At 42.8% G+C, this 13,991-nt stretch overlaps 1 protein-coding gene across 10 annotated transcripts in view; it reads right to left on the bottom strand.

Moving 5' to 3' along the window:
* The window catches only part of MYH10 (myosin heavy chain 10), a 103,117-nt gene that overhangs the window by 43,647 nt on the left and 45,479 nt on the right, over nt 1-13,991 (bottom strand). For 7 of the 10 annotated variants that reach the window (XM_040530496.1, XM_040530506.1, XM_040530498.1 and 4 more), the window contains exons 5-7: nt 11,081-11,183; nt 5,070-5,099; nt 1,294-1,386 (exon numbers count right to left, since the gene is read on the bottom strand). In XM_040530496.1, coding sequence (XP_040386430.1) covers nt 1,294-1,386; nt 5,070-5,099; nt 11,081-11,183 — 226 coding nt within the window. The remainder of the gene's footprint in view (nt 1-1,293; nt 1,387-5,069; nt 5,100-11,080; nt 11,184-13,991) is intronic. The other 3 variants (XM_040530504.1, XM_040530503.1, XM_040530505.1) reach the window with 1 other exon arrangement.

Genomic DNA, 13,991 nt, shown 5'->3' on the forward strand with positions numbered 1-13,991 from the left:
TTTGTGGGAAGACATTTTTTAAGTCAGATCTTTTTTTTTGTTTGCATAAAGACGACACCATCTGGAATGCATTATACTTGCTCCTTTATAAAAATAGAGCTGGAGCCATCTGAGTGATTATGTTCATGATGGCAATGCAGGCTTCAACATAACACAGAGCAGATGCTAACATCTTGCAGGAAAAAAGTATCTTCATTAAATTAGTACAAGCTTTGATGGATTCGAGAAGTGGAACAAAGAATTATTGCACAGTGAAACCTGTTGATATTATGAATCCTAATGCAACTTATACGAGCATCAGCCAGTAGTTTAAGTAATGTGGCTATAAAAAGTTACTGAAGTTGAATTTCTACAGTACTCTGCTCTCCCTCCTTGATTGATAAATCTGAAGGATTTAATCATGCAACCTTCCAGAGTCCTTATCGCTTGAGCTGAGTTCATACAAATAAATCCAAGCAACCGTTGAAACGTCAAGGCAGCCAAGAAATCTTTCATTTGTTCTGTAAATTTTAGTTCAGTTCTTGCAAAAAAAAAAAATACTTAATGCCTCCCACACAGTTATAAAGCAGTACTAAAAACCTTTTTCCCCTGAAAACAGGAGACTGCTTTTTTTCTTAAGGGAAATTTTTAAAAAAGTGGTAAATAGCTATTCACCCCAAATTCCACTGCTGGTTTCCGAACAATGGAACACACAAAGAGTTACCTACCAATAAAACGAGGCACTGACCCAACAAAACTCAACCTGCTGCGTGAGAATGCCCTACACCTTGAAGATAAGTCACACTTTCTGGCTTCTCTTCAGCAAAGGGGTCAGAAGCACACCGAGATTTAGAAGTGTTTTTATATGCAAGTCTGGTGCTTTATTTTAATTGAGGATGATCTCTCTAAACCAATCACTACAGTCACAGCTATTGACAGGAAGGCTACATATTTAGCCAAGTCCTAGAGATACTGTATTCCTTCATCCTTTATAGATATAAAGCAGTAATCTGTGTATGCAAACCATAGTTTATATTGACAGCATAGCTGCATTCATTATGTTACTAATGCTATTATCATTTCAAGGATAGTGGAGGTTGGAAACTAGATAAAATTAAAGCAAGTTTTGCCAAAAGCCAACGAGGATGCATCTTCAGTGACTGCAACACAACGCAGAAAGCCTTATAACAGAACCTGAAGTCACTGAGGAAAGAGCAAAGAAAACTTCTGATACTACTTAAGCTCCTAAAAAGGAGTTTCTCCATGAACAGTAATCAAGATTTACAGACTGTAAATAGAAAAGGAGTAACTCACAAAGCGGGAGGAGTTGTCGTTTTTCACCGTCTTTGCATTCCCGAAGGATTCCAGAATGGGATTTGCCTGAAGAAGCTGACGCTCCAGCTCCCCCTAAAAACCATACAAACAGAAAAGCAAATGGACATAAACACAGTGCTCGGGTGATGAAGGCTTCCTATAATCTGCTTCTTCCTGACAGTCATTTTACCCAGGTTGTGGCAGTCATACCGTCTTCAGAAGGAGGTTACCATCCTTCCCCCTCACTGCTAGATCTGCCAATAGTCTCTTCCAACCAGTGAAGAATGTGTTTTGTGTTGTCATTTAAGAGCGCACACACACACACGTACACACACAGAGGTGACCGAACAGGAGTCAATGGATGTCATAAATCATTGAATGTGGAAAACAAAATTCACATTTAGGGCTAATGAAAGTAGGCACAGACTTCAAATGCTCGAGAGAAATAAAATTAAATTTAATTTTTAAGATTTTAGTGCAAGGTGACTCATATACCATCTCGTTAGTGATTTGACAACGTACTCGTATTTCTCATATCGACTTTTAAATCAGCAAAGTGCTCATTTTCCATCAGCTTTACATTGATGTCATTGCAACATCTGACCTAAAGTGAATGCACCTGAAAAGTACGCCACAATGGCATAATGGGAACCGAGCAACGCCGAACACAAAGATCATTTTCAAATTGCCCAATTCAACCAAAATTGCTCAGCAGCTTTAACACATTTTTTTTAATGCTTCCTTAAGTTCAAGCCAATGGATGTGGAAATCAAAGTACTTATCTTAAGGAAATTGCACAACAGCTTCTACAATTGCTATCCATGAAGAGGTCTGGTAACAAAAACCGTCTGTGCTGCTTCCATGAGCCCAAGAGGCATGTATGCACATAGGAAAATATGATATTGCTTTCCTGCTGTGAAGGATGGTTTAAGAAAAAAATGAAGCTGTATGTCTCTGGAATGTAGTTTTAAAAACTGAAGTTTGTGTTCTTAAACCTGCTTTTTCCAATTATTTATAGCATGGATGAAGACCGCACACTGAGCAATTAAGAATGGAAGTAAGTCTCTTGAGACTTCCACGAGGTCAATTCTAACATAGGAATTTTTAAAAGTCACTAGTTAACACCTGAAAGAGGCTTTTATTTTTATATTCAAATATATTTCAAGTCCTTCTGCAAACAAATGGCTGCTCATTCTCTAATGGGACCTCAGGCTATCTGCCCAAAGCTTGTCTACATCCAAACATATTCCCTTTGGGACTACAAATTCTCTGAACTCTGCAGTAACTAAAGAAGAAATGGCTGTGTTCATCTCAGCCCTGAACACTCCGCTAGTCAGGCCACACACCGCAGGCATGCCTACACACCGCAGGTTAGGTCTATCACCATTATCTATTTAAAAGAGCTCCTAAGGACTGTAAAAAATAAATCACAACTGGAAGAACACTAGATCACTTATCGCTGCTACATGGACATCTGCAATTCATAGCCTAACTGGCTGCTGCGTAAAGGCAGCAGGTAGTGGAAAAGCATTCGCTGACACCACTCCGCCCGTCCCCTCTCCCAGCCACACGACCAGCTCCTGTTCAGACACCAAACCAGAAGTGGGAAGCTTGCTTACCATGCTGTACACAGCTTGAAATAAACCACATTACGTATATTAAACGCAGCAAGCATGTCCCAGCTTACATTTCAAATTCTAGCTATTCTGGAAAAGAAAGCACACTGACTTCAAAATCCAGCTCCACTGAAGAGCGTCACGGTGCTGCACGCAAGCAGCGCGGTCCAGGCACGCAACGTCCGTGCTCTGAAGTGCCTCTGTGCACCGCAACAGTAATGCAGCTTCGTGCATGGGAACTTCTGCAGCAAGTCATAAAATAATTGTACTCAAGCTCTGCAACTGAATGTGGAGTTCTTAAGAGCACATCTACGTGCATCCCATGGGATCTGAAGAAAACATTCAGTTGTGTCTTCAGACGTGGGTGAAAACAGCGAGGACAAACAGCGATCACAGCCTAGCGAGCCGCTGCAGTTGTCGTTCACAAGCAGACTTCTCGTGGCCATCTAAGAGCAAACCTCTCACGCAGTGCAGAACAGCTTCGGAGAAGAATAGCGGTGGAAATTTTAAAATGGATTGCCTAGTTTTCATCTCTAGATAGATTGCTTTACACTCAAAAATCTTTTTAGAAGCATTTAGTGCTTTGGAAAGAGTTTAAGTTTGGCCTGTAGGCATACCTCCAGCATAGGCATCTAACCAGAACTTGGAAAAAGCAGTATCGCAATATTGTGGAAAAAGTGAAGTCATGCAACATTTCATGCAGGGCGGCGTCAAGATAAGGAGGGCTTATTGTCTCAGTTTCAGAAAAACCAGCATCCCAGTGACTTGGTTCGTTGTGAAGCCTGAGTGAGGCAGGGAAACTACATGCTACTCACATACAACAGGGATCCACTCTGTAGTTCAAAATGACATTGAAACAAAAATGTTAATGATTATGGTTTATGCAATATCAACACTTCTGGATTAGCATGTTTCCACTGACACATTTCAAGTGTTTGGCAACAAGCAGCGTATCTCAACCCTGGCAGGCTAATTCTAAGCAAAAGGAGGGTTAAACTCAACTCTTCCATTTATTTTTGGAACAGAGAAATTCTTTAGCAAAAAAACAACAGAAAAACTTAGAACTGTCTGAGGTTTGGATGGAGGAAGGATTAGGTTAAATACTAAGAATGTCTGTAACTTCTGAAAATGAGACCATGGGGGCTCAGACACATGATTGGGTTACAGAGGCTTAGCAAGTTACCACACACTAGCAAAGGCATCACAGCTGTCCATGGGACTTGGGTCTCCAATAAACCACAGTTTCTTTCCTCCCCCCTCCAAGTTGCACCACAGCCAGCTTTCAGAAAATGCAGGGTGGGGGGAATACAATCAGCTGAACTGACTCGTGGCAGCTTCTTGAGTTACCAGGCCTTGGTCACACCACACGGAGCTCTTGCAAAGCTCTCTCTTTATTTAAAGGCTTGTGCCCATGACAAAAAGGCATCACTTACCACCTCAGGTTAGAGACTGGAGTGTGTACCTTGCATAACACGTGGGAACAAATCGCTTATCTCTTTCCACAGTCTTACCCTCAGCTTCCACCCAGCCCTCCTCTTTGTGCCCCTTTACGCGCCAGCAGCGCTGCGATTCCTGCTGCCTGCGGGGTAGGCACTGGGGAGCAGGCAGCGTTAGCTGCTCACTCGTGGGCTGGCTGGAGCTAAGGGCAGCTCAAGCTCCAACAAGGAAACGCTAACTCAGGCAGCAACAGTGAATGAGCATCACCTCAGTAGGTCAGGGGAGATGCCCGATTTCAGGTGAGCCTTACGCGCTTGAGAATCAAGTCTTTCTCTGGTTACCCAAGCAGCTATAAAAACATTCAGGCAAAATCACACGTTAACCAGAAGTATTTTGTCACTTCCATTGATCCTTGCCATTTATTTAGTAGGTTATTTAGCATTAAAAAGTTTTGTACTCTCAGCAGCACGTTGACGCAGAGCCTGCTAGAGGAGTTCAGCTAAGAGGAGGAGAGCCCCCGCCGGTGGGTGGGAGTGCTTGGTGGTGCCGAAGAGCCTCTGTCCATTCTCTCAACGAAGCCATTAAACAGTTACTAAATTTACTATTAGCTGAATAAAGCATGTGGGAAAGCTTGTACAGGTAAATACAAATGGATAGAAAATAGTAGAAATAATGTATTAAGTTGACCTACAAAACTTTAGAAGCATAAAGAAAAACACTTGCCTGATGTTTCACGGGTTTAGGTGATTCGGGCTGTTCATTGCAAACAAACAAACGCAAATGTTAGCAAGCAAGCATTCCAGCTGCAAGTTACATCCCAAATTATTAATGTCAGTAGGTTTAGTTTAACTATAAACTCACTTCATAGAAACTTATTTAATTTTAGAAAGTTATTCACTTGTCATTGCATGCGCAAAATGCTAAAACCTGTGTTTATGCAAAGAACTAATTCCAAATAAAATACAAGATGACAGATGGACCTTGAATAACAAGGAAAAAGAGCGACAGCATTATTAGTTTCACACGGTTTTCCACATTTTTGCCAAATAACAAAGAAACCCACAACACTAAGTAACTTTCTCCAGTCTTAGCCCTTGCAAGGTGGTTTGGTATGGATAAGATGATCATTATTCTTCAAAAATACCAAGCAGGTTATGACAGAACCTAGGAGGAAAGCCATCCTGAAGGAGCCTGAGGTTTTCTTTCTGTGCTGTACAACATGTACTTCACAACTGCAAAGCCTACAATAGAGAGAAGTCTTGTTTCTTTCTTTCAGGAGTGACCATCCACATAAGAAGCAAGATCTTACACTGAAAACCTACAAAGTTTGTCAGGAAGAAGGGTACAAAACACCAAGTGGGATGGAAGATAAATAAAGATAATAAAAGCCCTCAAAATTCAACTCTGCAGAGTTTCTGCAGAAGTGCTCAGATTTTAAATCCCATCATTACTTCCATTACTCTGTCTGCAAGCTTTCCAATCTTGAGCTTCACATCACAGAGCCTATGGGGAAAATGCCGTGAAATATGGGGAAGAGATTTTCATACCAAGCCAGATGCACACTTCCTCTATGCCTATTATTCTAAAGCTTTAGAACTGTTTTAGCACAAAGTAACAGAATTGGAGAGAGGTCCTCAAAGCAGCTGGCAACGGTTTGGCTCTTTCAGCTAAGCGGGGTGAATTTAGCAGAGCTGAATCATACCCGCTTGGAGAACAACTAAGGTATGTAAAAATAAGGTTAGCTGTTCCAGCAGGAGACTAGTGCTGCACTCAGTGGAAGAGGATAGACACACCTAGGAGACATTTCATTTACCCATGTTCAGAGCAGATCACTGCTCTCTCGGGGTGTCCATTTCTGCCCTCGCCAGGAGTAGAGCTGAGCATCACCAGACCAACGTTCAACTCCTCTGCATTTAAATCAGGGCAGTTAAAGCCCATCTGGGAAATCCTCCCTACGAGAAGCTTCAGCCTGAACTGGCCTACCCAAGATCCAGCGCTTCAAAACCAATTTCATCTCTTTGAATTTAATGAAAGGAATTAAACCATTTAGCATTTCAGCTGCAGAGGCAAATAATGCAGTCACAAACCTGAAAGTATCTATAGCCGTTTCTGAAATTTAAAGCAGCACCGTCGTGCAAGCTGGATTTTCGTGAAAATAGAGGTTTTGTGGGGTGGGAGGGCTTTGGTGCAGGGGAAAGAAAGAAAAAAAGTCTAATTCTTTTCATCTTGGTATTGTCTAGCTCTGGTTTGGATGAGTGCAAACAGAGTCAGTGATGGCTGGATACAGTTTTCACAGAACGTAGCTACTTGCTTTGAGTCTTGGCAGTCCGTCTGTTACCTGCTGCTCTCACCTATCTGACCACGAAGAGGGTCAGGCCCCTCCGCAGTCTACAGGCACAGACCATTCCCCAGCCTCAGTCGGCCGGTAGCACACGCCGGTTAATGACCACCCCGGGCAGCAAGCGACAGAGAGCACTTCTCCTCCTTGTGCCAGGTCAGGTGTGCATTCTGGCATTTCTTCTATTTTGCACTGACTTCCCTCCCTATCCAAAACCTGTTTGCAAACTAAAGCAGAACCCAAGGGCCAGAATTAAGGCTTGCTATGTAACCACGCTAAAGCAGCTCTGCAACACGCTCCTTAATACCACAATTTCATTCCTTTCTTACTCCCACCTCAGTATACAGGCGAGTGATGAGCTCACGAGAACTCGTTTTCCTCCACGTCTCCTTGCTTAACCTGCCCAAGCCCCTCTCCAGAGGGATCAGCCTCCTCCCCGAACTCACCAGTTACCTGTCCTTGTTCTCTTCCTCCAAACATACTTTCTCCCCACCTCCTGGGCCTGCAGAAGGACAACTGAGAGCGAAGGCAGTGCTGCCTGTGGCCCAGGAACAGGGGGCAGCTGAGCAGACCAAATAATGCCAGCGAGGTTACCTTTGGTCTGAGATGCCAAAGCCTCAGCACAGTGCTCATCTTTGTAAGACTGCTCCACACACAGCACCATAACCACGGAATAAACCATGATATGCTCTCTGCCAGCGAAACACTCAGCTTTACCTGCAAAGTTCTTAACATCCTGCTGACCCAAGTTCTTCAGAGCTCAGACTTGTGGGATGTGAAGCTAAAGCTTTCCGTGATTTAGACAAACACCTTCCAGCTTCTCTCCCTTGCTCCACACCAAGGGGACTGTACACGTGCCCTTTCCCAAGCTCAACCAAGCATGCCCTGGGCGAGGATTCAGGCTCACTTTCCTCCCGCCTTCAATCTGTAGATAAGCCTATGCTCATAACTGGGTGCAAGTACAGCTGCCTCCCATCCGTTAGCTGGCTCTAGAAAGCCTGGCCTCTCTTCCTAATTTCAGGGGCTAGCCTAGCCTCACCTCGCTCTGCCGAGCCCCCCAATAACACTGCTTCTCTTCTACATACATCACCTCCCACCCTCGCTGCCTAGCACAGCGCCCAGGACAGTATCTTGGGCAGAGAACGAGAGAGACAGCGTGGCTATGGACTCCAACGCTCAAGTTGGGAAGCTGCAGTTTTAAGGCTGTTCAGCACGGTATTTCCTCTCTCCGTGGTTACAATGCGTTACTGACTGCCTTCCCACAGCACCCTGCCTGAGAGCGACATGCCAGGGACTTGGCGGGACTCATCCGCGGGCACACAGCTACTAGCTAGCAGGAGAGGAGAGAGCACTGTCGGGAAGAAAAACTCTCACGGACGAGCAGCTGAATGCCCCAGGTGACAACGTTGTCCTCCACAGGACAGGCACAGCTCCTGCGTGATGCTCCTTGCAAAAGCCAAGCATTTCACAACCTGCTCTTCCCAAAAACGCACTTGGTGAGCAGCTGGGACATGGCAGAACACCAGTGCTACTCTGGCCACGGCCTGAGGTGTCGAACCGTCAGCTACATTTTTTCTAACAGCTTTACAACAGTCTGTCTGTCAGGCAAAACAGGCATAAAATCCACCCTAGCCTTCAGAACAGTGTTGGGAAAATAATTATTCATTCATCAGCGTGCAAAATGCTTCTGAAAAAAATCCATGCAGCATTTAGAAGTATCATTAATGCATGTCAGCAATAATTATTTATCAGGATGGATAAAAATAAATCCATGACTAGCAGTCTAACAAGCCTATTTAGCAGAAGAGGAATGCTGTACAGAACGGTGTTACAGATCACCACCAGCCCTCTACAGCCTGCTGGTGAATATGTAAAAAGGAACAAGGACTGCACATCTAACTCCAGTTCTGGCACTACTTAGCTTTTCAGTGTTAGTTGTGGAGGTTGTATATTCTTTGTCTGCCATAAATAAAAACAAATTGATACAGAAAAAGGAAAGACTCCTTTGTATTTTCAAAGCTGGTTTGGTAAACCAATCTGCATTTTTCCGTAAGTATTTGCTTAACTCGGCGCTTACCGTGGCACTGCAGTGAATGAAGTGCGTGAGCAGAGCACCGAACTTTCATTCAGGACATTAACCTGTTCCTTTTTGTGCCTAAGCTGCCTTTTACAAAGAATAAAAGTCTTCCAGTCTCCGTCATGCCAGTCATCAATGGCTCACAAAGCAGCCAATTGCAACAACCATCTCCTAAATTCTTGAGATAAGCACCACTACCCTATGTGATGGCACTGCTAAGTACAGAATTAAGTTGCAGCTCAACCAGGGGTTTAAACTGAATTTGACAACGCTGCATTAAAAAAGGCAACTCATCCTTCCCCTCCCTGACGTTTTCTACCCCAACTTTCCTCTCTCCCCGTCCCCTCGCCTCATATCAGCCATAAAATAAGCACAATGGAGAAAACACGTTTCAGTTAAAGCCAGGCTGACTTTGAGAACAGCAGCCTGAGCCTGCATCAGCTCGCAGGCCCAGCGAGCAGCCCCAGGAATTGTTGTGCTGACAAAGCTCAGGAAGGGGTGCTTCTCCTAGCTAGTGTACTGGCACCAAGTGCTTGCGGAAATGCAGCACAAAGAAGGCCAAAGAAATAGCCAGTACTTTTTAGACATTCAGAAAGAGGGCTTCAAGTGGTTAGGCTCCTGGACAGGCCGTATAATCTTCATCCCTTGAGTTTTTCAAAATCTTCTGCTCAGCCAGGTCTTGAGCAACGTAATCTAGCTTTGAAGGGAGACCCATTCTGAAAAGCACCTGGATGAGAGACTTCTGGAACTCTTTCAAATGGAGGCATCCTGAGATATCTAATTAGGTATCTAGGATATCTAATATCCTAAGATATTCTATCAGTAGAATATTTAAGAGTAGTTGCTACAAACCCACGCTGCGTAATTCACTTTCCCCCAGAAAGCTGTGGGCAATCTTACTCATGTAGAAATTGAAGAAGGTGCTGCTGGTTTTGTTGAAAGTTATGCAGTGGAAAACCAGTAATATCCATGAACCAGAACCCACACAGAAAATCAAGTCTGATGGATAACGTTCTGAACAGCTTTCTGCGGAGCCCCATCCTCTCCCAACATACCACGCAATGCCATGCACACATGCCCAATGCTGCTGACACTCCCTTGCAAGAAACTTCTTTTTAAGGCCTGTGACTGATGTAGGCACAACCTGCAGCTCATTCAGACTGCATGATGTACATTGAGAAAGACTAATTTTCATCTCCCCTGTGTAACAAACAAGCAACACTTTCAACAAGTAATACATAGGGTCACGTTATTTGCTTTCAGTTAGAGTGAAGACTCATGTTCCCTCATGTTCCCTCCATACGTTCAGCTAGATTTCTCCAAGTCTGCCTGCAGAGCAATTTTCTTCCTCTCCCCCTTCAAATTCTTGGTTTTCTTTTCTTCACAAATTGGTCAAAAGTCATCTCCTTTTTCTCCAGGAGCTTGAGTCCTGACACACTGAACAAGTCTATGATCCCACTGAGCACCTTAGTGCTACGTGCCATACACAAGAAAAGTTACAGATGTCTCTGCTAAGTCAGAAGATGCAGCCTGAAAGCTTCCAACCACCACAGATGCCTGCGGTACTCCTGGAGAAAAGCAGGCATACACCAGCACTGACTGGAGCTAGCTTCTTCCTTGTAGTAAAGACAAATAAATACTCTGCTGCTAAGTGTTCCAAGTCCTCATAGTAACAGATATTTAAACCCATTCATGTTTTGTGAATTGCTAAAAATTCAGTGCAAATTCTGGAAGAGATTAGCAGCAAATTTGAATAAAGCTCTGCATAGATCAGAGTTAGCGATTTGCTACAAAAAAAAAATCAAGATTCTCCAACTTAAAAACATATACCCTCCTGTTGGTAATGCAATAAAGCCAAGCTTTTCATTAGCTGCTGATTTCTAGATACAGAAGGTCTATGGCAATTTTTAAACTTGATGGTTTTCCCCAAGTTAAGTTTTGAAAGAAATTCTGTTCACATGTGCTAGTACTAAAAGCTGCATGTAATGGGAAATAAATCCACTAGGAATCACCAGAGTTAATGAAGTTTTTTTTGAAAACCAAGCAGACGTAGCAAAGTTTTGATACTGTTTCTAGTTACAATTCTTGCATAAAGCCCATAATCTCACAAAAGCAGTTAAACAGCTAACATTAACTGGAAATTTTGACATAACCACTCATTTTAGCCACCAACAAAGAGAAAATAATAGTTGATCAAAGTAACGGGGATTATATTACAGCTTATCTTTGATTCAAAAGGTTTAGTGTTTTTTTTTTCCAAGCGAAGATGACAGTTTACCAAAAGAATAGAAAAAAACAAAAGAAGATTTCCCAACTTACAGGAATATTATGGTCCTTTCTTCCTTTATGGGAGGAAGCAACATGAGCAAGGTATTGAATAACCTTCTTAGTGTTTTCAGTCTTCCCGGCACCAGATTCACCTCTGCAAAACATTTTAAACATTTTCCTCAAAGTTAATTTTCAACAGTATATCAATTCTTTGTTTAAAACAACCTCATTTCATTCCATTTATGGCTTAGACTACGCAACAGAACCCCAGTAACCATCTAAATCCAAAAGCAGTGGTGTGGCAAGGAACTGCAAAGTATTTGTTTAAAATACCTTCTACATCCTAAAGATCTCCTCAGCATTAGGATGTTGATACAATATATAACATTAGTTTGATTAAAAGCTTCTGACTGTATGCCTGGATTCATACATTACCGTAAGTAATGAGAAACAGACTTGTTCTTTGCCTTGATCACAAAGACTGAGACAGATTTTTTTTCACAGTGCGGATACATATATATTTCAATTATTAAACAGTTAGTGTATCTTATATCCCAGGACCCGGTTATGAGGATTACTGGGCTGATGGAAACGCTTAGCATCTCTAGAAGCCAGTTCCAAAGCCCAGTAGAACATTTTAAACATCCAGCCTCTCTGCACTGCTCACCTCGCTCTTAGCGAGCCCCAAATACATTTACAGCCACGGGGCTGCAGCTTCAGCACCAAGTGAGTTAGGGCAGTGGCACAGCACGCAGATCAACAGGGAGAGCAGATGTGGAACATTAAGACAGAGGCAGATTGAAAGCAGATTGTTGGACAGAATTTAGTGCCAGATTTACGTAAGGGGCATCCCAAACTCAGAGCAAGGAGCTGCCTCGATGGTACAGGCAGAGGTCTGGCCACATCTGTCACAGTGACCACAAATGATGGCACAAGTCTTTTTAAACCTAGATCTGGTTAAATACAGTCCATTAAATAAATCCACACAAGGGGACTGCCAGGCCCGACTTCGCCATGATTCAACAGCATTTCAGTCCTGCTGAAGAAGCCCATTCCGCACGAGATGGAGACCACCACTGGCAGCGCTAAGTACACGAAACTAAAAAGCATTTCATTATGCGGGGCTACGCTGGAAGAGTGGAAGTTCTTGTGTCGTTCAACGGTTGTTCAAGTTAGCGTTCAGAAACCAGCTACTCCAGAAAAGTGGCAAGGATACATTGCACATGCTTCCAAACCTCTCAGCTACAATTCTGAAACAGAAGTGTGAATTTGCTGGGGGGAATTTAAGCACATTCTTTTGCAGTCTTCCTAATGCCTTCCCCCACCACGCCGTGTGCCAGTTTTGCAGCTCGCCTGCACTTATTCAGGTGCTTAGTTCCTAGCAGCCCCTACTTTAGGCATGAATTTCTGGTGGCGTTTGATGTGTTTGACCTGGCAGAACAGTGACCAGGTTTTGTGGCAGACACTTAACTGAGAGCACTGAACGAAACGGTTGTGCAGACAGGTTATGGGACGTGATCCCAGCCTCAGTTACCGGACTGCGGTCTGCCATACCAGAGGTTACCCAGGGCACCGGATTTTACTGGTGGTATCTGCAGCTCGGAAGCACCCACCTCGTCCTGTCAAACCATTTTTGTTCTGGTTTTCCTCACGAGAAAATGGATATAATCGGAACAGAACACAAGAAGAAAAATGCAGAAATCGCAAATACTTGACTATTGAAAAACTTGCAGGAGCAGAAGGCAGGCCCCTCAAAACGTGTTGGCTACACCAGCTTTGCTCAATGCATGGAAAATAAACGTGGAATGTATAACCTGGAGAGCTGGTTACAAAGACAACTACTCCAAGAATTAGCTAATGAATAACTGGGCTTCCTTTTTGCCAAGATACCATCAATATGCTACACAAACTGGGTGTACTTTGGGACCGCTACAAGGGGAAATACACTTTTTTTTTTTTAATTCAGTGAAAAATCCCATTTCTACCAGGCCCCTACATCTGTTACATAGAAAATTGTAACAGACAAACGTGAAGATCAATAAGCAGAAAATATACCTCCAATGCCCATTCTTGCTTCCCAATTTGTCTTTATTTCTAGTTTCCCCTTTAGTGTAATGCTCATATTAACATAATTTATGACTACAAGTGATAATAAAAGCAGTGTTGCCTGTTTCTAAGTGTATATTAAAAATACTCTTAATGCTAAAACTACTCCAGCAGGTAACAGAAGTAAGGAAATAAGTACAACAAAACACACATTTACATTTTAAACCAATACAATTTGTTCTTATTGTCATCAGAGCTTGGGAACACATTGCTAGCTGTGACTTTAAAACTAGATAAATAATCTTTTCTGTTAAGTTACAGAAACAGTTTATTAAATTTTAAAGATGAAAACCTACCCTGACACATCCAGTGAAAAGAAAACGCACAGTAAATACAGTCCAGATGTTAGCCTCCTAAAGGGCAGCACCCAGCTTTAGAGGAGTCCACTAATCCAGAGGCTTTTCTGGCATACACAGCAGCACAGCTTCGTGTGGCACGGGAAGGTCAAAAGCTTGCAATACATTCCTTTTGCTAAAAGTCCTTAAATCTAATAGAGATTTTTAGAGGTCTTTATGCAAGTTCTCATTCAAAAGCAATACTAATGGATGCTATCATCCTAGTTCTCCTCTCCCTGGAGCTTACAAGTATGCCAAATATTTCCTGCAGGATACAGAGCTAGATAGCTTTGCTGCCATATACTCTAAAAGAATTAGAAGATTTAGGATAAAGTCCTCTTCATTTACAGAAATAAGGACATCTGCACGCTTTAATTCTTTCCCAGGAGGGCAAACACGAGTTATAAAAAATAAATTAAGATCTTCTACCTCTACCAACCTGCCCAAAAAAGGTAAAACTTCTAGTAACACAATGTACAATATTTATGGAATGGAAATGGTATCACGAAGCTAAAGATTAA

This window comes from Cygnus olor, chromosome 18 (genome assembly GCF_009769625.2).
Source record: "Cygnus olor isolate bCygOlo1 chromosome 18, bCygOlo1.pri.v2, whole genome shotgun sequence".
Lineage (NCBI taxonomy): Eukaryota > Metazoa > Chordata > Aves > Anseriformes > Anatidae > Cygnus > Cygnus olor.